General features: G+C 35.0%; 1 protein-coding gene across 3 annotated transcripts; it reads right to left on the bottom strand.

Moving 5' to 3' along the window:
- Nucleotides 1–3,354: 3,354 nt before the first annotated feature.
- LOC147867297 (uncharacterized) lies at nucleotides 3,355–6,565 on the bottom strand. Of its 3 annotated transcripts, none has more exons than XM_087315095.1 (6): nucleotides 6,333–6,565; nucleotides 6,213–6,242; nucleotides 5,737–5,838; nucleotides 3,995–4,102; nucleotides 3,767–3,821; nucleotides 3,355–3,651 (listed from the first exon to the last, which is right to left on the bottom strand). In XM_087315095.1, exons 1-6 carry the CDS (start codon nucleotides 6,437–6,439, stop codon nucleotides 3,613–3,615), a joined length of 441 nt encoding a protein of 146 aa, XP_087171221.1. In that variant the 5' UTR covers nucleotides 6,440–6,565; the 3' UTR covers nucleotides 3,355–3,612. The 3 variants fall into 3 exon arrangements, with proteins under 3 accessions (XP_087171221.1, XP_087171222.1, XP_087171223.1); XM_087315096.1 differs by having other exon boundaries at nucleotides 6,218–6,242; nucleotides 6,333–6,427; XM_087315097.1 differs by lacking the exons at nucleotides 6,213–6,242; nucleotides 6,333–6,565 and adding an exon at nucleotides 5,972–6,065 and having other exon boundaries at nucleotides 5,737–5,833.
- Between the last annotated feature and the right edge of the window lie 1,552 nt (nucleotides 6,566–8,117).

The following is an 8,117-nucleotide window of genomic DNA, read 5'->3' as shown; positions in this document are numbered from 1 at the left end:
CAATGTCATTCCATGCATTAAGAGAGATACTGCCTCCCCCCACTTCTACTCCATAAAGCTGAATTTGTGTTACCAAGGCATTGAATGACATTAATTTTCACTTCTCATCCATGAGGATGACTTTGGTTGCACTGACTTTCCAACATATAATAACATTCCAACTAGCTTGAAAACGAGACTCAAAGCGTAGACTCCATTTATTTGTGGCGGGTACATCGATACTAAGATACTTAACAATTTACACAAATTGTAAATGTTCTCCCTTATATGTAAAAGCATAGGTATTTGTGAGGTTGGATGGTTCGTTATTAATAGTCCACTACTTTACCAAAATGTTTCTAATGCTCCAAGTAAATGTTCCATACCATCAATTGAAAACCATGTGAAAAGATAACCACATCACCCACATATAAAAGCAAGAAGATAACTTGTTGCATAAGGTTTCAACCATCTAATCCTTCTTCTCTCGCAACACTATTCACCACTTCTTCCAATTCATCAATGCATAAACCAAATATTGTAGGTGATAGTGGACATCCTTGATTAATACCCATGTTACTTAACATACTAGTGTAAAGATAGTTATCAATGAGAGCCTAAAGTCGAAAAGGGTGATAGTGAAGCTAAATCCATGCATGAAACCTCTCATGGTTCTCAACCTTAGGGTTTGTAGACACTATCACACATGTATTAACTATTCACCACTTCTTCCAATTCATCAATGCATAAACCAAATATTGTAGGTGATAGTGGACATCCTTGATTAATACCCATGTTACTTAACATACTAGTGTAAAGAGAGTTATCAATGAGAGCCTAAAGTCGAAAAGGGTGATAGTGAAGCTAAATCCATGCATGAAACCTCTCATGGTTCTCAACCTTAGGGTTTGTAGACACTATCACACATGTATTAACATTTTGGTGAGAACGTGGAAATTTACAAAACATTTGTTGAAACCAAATTACAAATTGTAGTGCTCAGACCCTCTTCAAAGAGTTGGTAAACTTTGTATAATAGTCAATGCACTTCCTCTAATGAGATTCATCCATAGAGCATTTGCAAAATGATACTGAAAATGGATTACAAGTTGTAGTATGCCCTCTCAAAGGAATTGGTAGATCTAGCTTATGTGTATGGTTTGACAACATTAGGTGATAGAGCATCCACAAATAATTGATTTCACGCCATGTTGAACATGGGTGAGTGGTGAGGCTCAAAATTGTTGTAGCAACTAACATAATTTCTATCCAATGATTGTCAAAACTCTTCAATTTGGGACATATGAGTGTCCCAAGCCATACCACTAGGAAACGTGGTTTCACCAAATTTCCACACATACAAGCACTTTCACAACAACATGGAAGTTTACAAAACAAATGTACCATGGTGAACATGGGAAAGTGGTCAACCTTACAATGGCCTTATAGAGTAGCTCACTATCCCACCGATCATAGTCTAAACTCTTCAATGTCCTCCAACCCAAGCCACTAGGATATGTTGTTCATCAACAAAGTTGTGAGGGCAATAACAAGGTGACCCTTGGTGTTAATGTTCGTCATGGTATGCATGGTAGAGGAATGGAATGACTTCCTTTTTAGATATCATGGAATGGCAGTAGAGCAAATCAAATGTACCATGGTGAACATGGGAGAGTGGTCAACCTTAGAATGATCATATAGAGTAGTTCACTATCCCGCCGATCATAGTCTAAACTCTTCAATGTCCTCCAACCCAAGCCACTAGGATATGTTGTTCATCAACAAAGTTGTGAGGGCAATAACAAGGTGACCCTTGGTGTTAATGTTCGTCATGGTATGCATGGTAGAGGAATGGAATGACTTCCTTTTTAGATATCATGGAATGGCAGTAGAGCAATACCATCGAAAAGGCTTAGCCGCCAAAGGTTGTTTGGAGATGAAGTCAAAAAATGATGAGGTGGTCTTCTCATAAGAGGTGCTTTCTTTTGGGTTTGTACTTTCTTCATAAAAAATGTTGTCCGTTCAAAGCAGAAAAGAGGGTTGAATTTCTGGAAGAGTAAAGTATCTTCAGAGAGGTTCAAGATGAGGATAAAAAATTATTCCTTCATCAATTAGGATATGCGTAATTATCTAGGTTGCGACCCTGACTCCCTATGCATAGGAGCAAGTTTGACATTGATTAGTCTGGAACTACATTCACTACTTTTGCCTGCTATGGTTGGAAGCGAACTACATGATCGTCAAGGGGTCGACCTTAGTTAGCCTTCAAGTTTGCTAGTGGCTTTTTTCTACGGACTAAGCCACTCTAGTTTCTAGTTAATAGGTCAACCAAAGACACCTAAGCATATAGTATACATTGCACTGTGGCCAACAAATCACTTGTTCTCTCAATCATTTGTGATGGCACACTTTAGCAATTATTATTATAAGTTACTTAATTCATCACTAGTCAAGGCTCTTAGTGTTACTCACTTAACTTTGAGAGTAAGAGAAAAAAGACTCAACAAAGATAGAAAGTACTTCATAGAAGTTATTTTATTACTATTCATCCATTGTGATTACAAATAATTCATCACTCTCCCATTTTTTGTACACTTATGAGAGGATTGTGGCTATTAAGTCCTTGACTTCTTCCACCATCAACTATCTTTTTCTTTTTATTCTTCTATCATCAACAATGACGCTTGTACTTTTCTTAGGAATTATATTTCTAATAGTCAAAAGATATTCAAACCTAGGGTCGAACACCTAATAAAACTGGTTCAGTTAATACAAAAGCCCAACTAATGACCATCATGACAATTGAAGATATTCAAACCTTTTATAATATAGGGTCCAACACCTAATAAAACTGGTTCAGTTAATACAAAAGCCCAACTAATGACCAACAAGACAATTGCTTCCATGTGACTAAGTTTGCAAGATGTTATTAGAAGATACAATTGCACTGGGGGAAAATCATTCCATGCCAATAAATTGCATTTGGATAAAACAATGTCCTCTACAACTTATAATACAGAAATAAATGGGAGGTAGAGTGCATGGACATGACCCTACTGTGAAAGAACTTGTGAAGGCTCATAATGGCAAAATAAAGAAATAGACACATTTGCTGCCTTACGTTTTGTGGGTGAATGATAGACGATATGCCTATGGAGTTTATTTATGACAAAAACTTGTGATGCCCATATATAGCCTAGTAGGCAACATTACCATGGCATCTCTTTGACTAGCACTACTTTCTCTTTACTTAGCATTACCACCGATTTAGGTAGTGTTAAAAAAAGGTTTTAACTTGAATTTTGAAATATAAGGAAACTTTTCGATGTTTATCAAACAATCATTAATTTTGGAAAATTGCCTCAGCTAAAGGTATACAAGTAAATAAAAATTTAAATAAGATTTGATATATATAGGTAGATGTCATGAGAGACCAATTATGATCTAAAAGGGCACACCAAAGAATAATAGAAAGTCAGTTACCAAGAGAAAACATTGTTTGTAAACTGAAAATTATCACATCTTACATGTCGAAGTATACAAGTATAAAGTTCAATGAAGTTCTCAAATGCTTTCATAATGCCGTTAAAAAAAAAACCCAATGTAAATCCACCATATTTAATCATACAACTGTTAAGATAGATTCAATAATTCTTTTATTCCTTCTCCAACCTGAGAACACCCACAAGAGAAAACTATTACAACTATTGGCACCACAACCCTCTTAACAAATCCCAACCTGTATAAACAAACAACTAATTTGAAGAAAAAGAACAAAATCGCTAACCAATTTCATTTGAGCTTTAATGTTGGATATCTGTCGAGTGTGGTCCTCTATTTGTCTGCATAAATAGATAAATAAATGAATACAAAACATACCATTTCTTTGCTGAATTCTTTGTTGTGTTGAATACGTAACAAATTTACATTCTTTTCTGAGTACTTTTAAATAAAATAATTAGTAGAATCAAATTATATAAAAAATTATTACAATTATTTCCCACATAACAAATACCTAGCTAATAATCCGTCCTTCACAGAAATGAATTGTAAAGCTTCTGACCATGTGAACTCCAAATGGAATCCCAATCCGATACTCACGAATATTCTACTTGTATCAGGCCTGAAAGACAATAACCCCACTAAGAGAAATATGAGCAACAAAGATCACACAGAGGAAAATATTAGGAAAATATGATCATCCATTTTCACAGAAAAAATGGAAGGAGCTACAAGAGATATTCACCATACATAAGCCTAACATTATGGACAAACATTCCTGAGATTAGCACTATTTTCTGTAAGTTCGTCCAGCCATTTATATTTGATTTTTTATACCTGACCCATATAGTACGAAAGTGAAACTTCCTCCAGGTTTACATCTGTTATCCATCTCTTTCAGTCATATGGTAAGAAAATCTAGAATAAGATATTATACTTTTCATCCTGTTGCATTGATGTTGTTAACTTGTTCTTCTACATTTACAAACATATTTTTCATCAAATGAAACCGTCACCAATGGCTTAGAAGAAAAACATTTATTCATAATTTGTTTTACAATAATATGTACTATGTAACATAGCGAAGCACATGTGTTTTGTTTGCAATTTATTCCTTGATGTGTTACAAGGAAGATCCCCAAGCACAGCCTCGTTATACATGGACAGAGGGTTAGAGTAAACCATCAGCATTGAAGTCCTATCAAGCCAAGTTTAAAGCAACTTTGATCCTAGAAGTCCATGAATGTTCGTAATAATGGATCAAAAGCTTCCTCTGATATTATAGAATATAGCAACGAGATATCTGATATTCCTCATGTTCTGTTTCACACCATCATGTCTTCCTGCGATGTGATGAGGCGCAGTTTTCCCCAATTTTACAGCTTAACGCCATGTAAACGGTGAGCATCCATGTAGATGGGGCAAGGATCGAGTGACAAATCCATAAAACGATATAATATATACACATATTTTAGGAGGTTCTTGTACCATGACATTCTTCTACCCAAGTGCAATGGACCAAGGCTAAAGCAAGAACAATTTCAATGGAGAGCAACATCCACCCACTACCACTGGTGCAAAGCTCCCATTACATTGTACTCTAAACTACTAAACAATTTACAGTGTTGTTTCTCTGGATGAATTGGAAGCCACTTATCTGCAGAGTTCTAGTTCTCAAGTAATACAGTGAATCAAACTTCACAATCAGTTAAAATTCACGAGACACATATAGTTGAATTATTGTATTTCAAGTGTAATGATCTAGTTAATTTATATACATTAATATTTTATAAATACACTTACGATTTGTGAAGCCCAAGATTATAATTGGTACTCTATCAAAGCTTTCAGGTGTCCATTATATAAAATAAATAAATTTATACTTTAAAAGTGGGCAGAACTTCAGGGTTCACCTATTTCAACAAAACATTTCCAGTGCATAAAAGAACTTCGATAAAGAGAAAAAACAGAGTTATTGTAAATAAACATGAAAATTAAATGCAAAAAGCAACAATGGGTAATCATGGGGTTCACAAAGAAAACTATATCAACGCATCGTGCTTCTCATTAAAGAAATGGTGCCTAGGGAAGATCAGATTTATTTGAGGCTATTTGAATTTAAAGGGTTATAGTATGCATATATTTAAGGATGAGACTTTAGTAACAGAAAATACTTTATTGATAAAGTTTCTGATTTTAGATCAAAATGAAAAGCATCAAAGAGAAATAGGCTAATAATTAGAGAGAGAGACTCACACATCAGCTTGTGCATATACTTCTGACCCCAAATTAACCAAAGCTTTCATTTTCTTCAACTTTTGTTGCTCCAACAATTTAATGTTTTTCGACAAATCTGAGCTGATAAAAAAGGTTCAAGGAAAAAAACATATGTGTGTCACACTCACAATAGAAAATAAATTGTAAAAATAATATTATTAGCTTTTATTTGCTCAGATTTGGAATGAAAGTTCTATCAGGGAAGCTTCAATACAAAAATAATGAATAGGAGTGTCAACGTAGGAGAACAAGTAGAAATTATAAGTCCATGAAAAGGAAAATGGCAAGCCCATATAGTTTAGCAACAAAAATACCACCCTTAGCTTACCAGAATAACCCCTCTTTACTCCTAAAATTAATTACTAGAATGGGATATTCTCATCATATTTGAAAACCTAGGGTATTCTGGTAAATACCCATTTAAAAAAAACAATCAAAATAATTTGGGAGGATACAGTACTTTTTGTTCCTCCATAACTTTGTCTCTGCACAACCAACAAAGATGGTCAATCAATTTTGACATAGAAAAAGAACAAAATTGAAGAGAATACCCTTATAATGGAAAACAATTATACCTTTGAGATATAACATGTACAAGGTCGGGCTTAAGCTTTTCTTCAATAAACGCCTCAAATTTCTGGATTTTGGCATTCTTGTCAGCTAGTGATCTACTAGTTGCCATCTTCTGATGCTCAAAGCAGATATGGTTAAATGTATCAACACATATATAGTAGAATGTATATATTCTATGTTCAATATATATGAGTCTGGATGGCTATGGCCTGGACAAAGACCTATGGTTCATTAGTATATTAAGCTGGGCATTTTACATACACGTATTTAACATTTAGGTACGCATAATACCTCACGAAACACATAATATGTATTATACCTTAAAGTTAGTCAGCCATATTGCTTTTTGTTTTGTTAAATACAATACTTAACCTACCAATACAGAAAATATTTATTGTACATATTGATTAAATAAAAGGGGGAAACTTGAACCCTAGCTAGTAAGTGAGAGACATTGGTGTGATATACAGGATAGAAGTAAGTTTACATTAGCTCTACATTTACATTTTCCCTGTATATAAATAGAAGTTTTAGTTTTTTCCAAAGAAATTTAAAACGATTATATGCAAGTTACACAAATCAGCTATCCAAGACTCAAACACGCGAGCTCAAAATGACCAGAAAAAAGAGGGATTCTGACGAATATTGAATTAAAAGGAGGACGGATTAGTGGAAGATTTACCTTGTTTCTTTTCTCTTCTTTCTATCTCCTTCTACTTCCTTTCTCTAGAGTGAGCAAACATCATCATAGGTAAAAGAAAAAATACGTTTGTCATCGGTCCTTTGTCATAGGAGAAACAATTAGAATGAGGCTAGCTTTTTCTTCGTAATGCTCAAAAGTAGGATACTATTAGAACAAAAACCCAATGGTTAGGAGGTAAAGTTAGTTGCAAGGATCATTAATTAATAGGGTTTCTTCTCGTTTTCAACAAAAAAAATCCACAATAATCAAAGCATAAAAACCATTTGCTAGTAAGTCCAAAACTATTAATTAGTGATGGTGTGTTCTACTTGGGAAGATGGCTCTTTGTTGATCACATGTCAATCATTCTAAAGAGTGTTAACATTCTGTTTTTTCTGATTGATGTGGCATACATACCACATAGAAATTCTTATGCTCAGTATATGGTGGGGAGGAGAGCAAGGAATGTAATTCTTACCTGAAGGCCTGCAGGCCGCAGGTGGTTCTCGAAGCTCGATCGAAGGACTCAGGAGGCTCTTCTCTCTCTCTCTCTCTCTCTCATGTCTATTTCTGTATGCAGAGACTCGAGAATCAACTCTCAGTCTCTCTCTAAAGTTCAATATTTTTTTATAACCTAATTATTAAATAAATATAACTGGCTTAACCGGTTTGAGCCGGTTAAGCAGGGCTCGAGCCGAGCCGAGCCGCTAAACAATTTAGGCTCAAGCCGAGCTGTTGCTGATCCCGAACTTCCCTCCGTCTTTTCTACTCTTCCCTTCTTTCTGTTCGTGTTCGTCTTTTTTGTCCATGGGTCATATTTGACCTCCGAAGACAATAATGTGAATCTCCAATTTCCACCAAGAAGGGCGAGCACATATATGTATGCATTATTTTCACATCAGGAGTGTTTTTATTGCACAGTAGTAACCCCTCTTCTTAGGAAGGAGTCACATACAATACAATATGTCGATTTGGTCCCAACGAGCAAATTTGGCCTCATCATGGATGATAAAATATCTTTTCTATTATATTCTCTCTCTCTCTCTCTCTCTCTCTCTCTCTCTCTCTCTCTCTCTGTTACTCTCTGTTTTGACCGTTACGTGGT

The sequence above is a fragment of the Azolla caroliniana genome, unplaced genomic scaffold (genome assembly GCF_043228905.1).
Source record: "Azolla caroliniana isolate FFs.n. ecotype wild unplaced genomic scaffold, voAzoCaro1.0.p SCAF_2, whole genome shotgun sequence".
Taxonomy (NCBI): Eukaryota; Viridiplantae; Streptophyta; class Polypodiopsida; order Salviniales; family Salviniaceae; genus Azolla; species Azolla caroliniana.
This window is presented reverse-complemented; position numbering and strand designations above follow the sequence as displayed.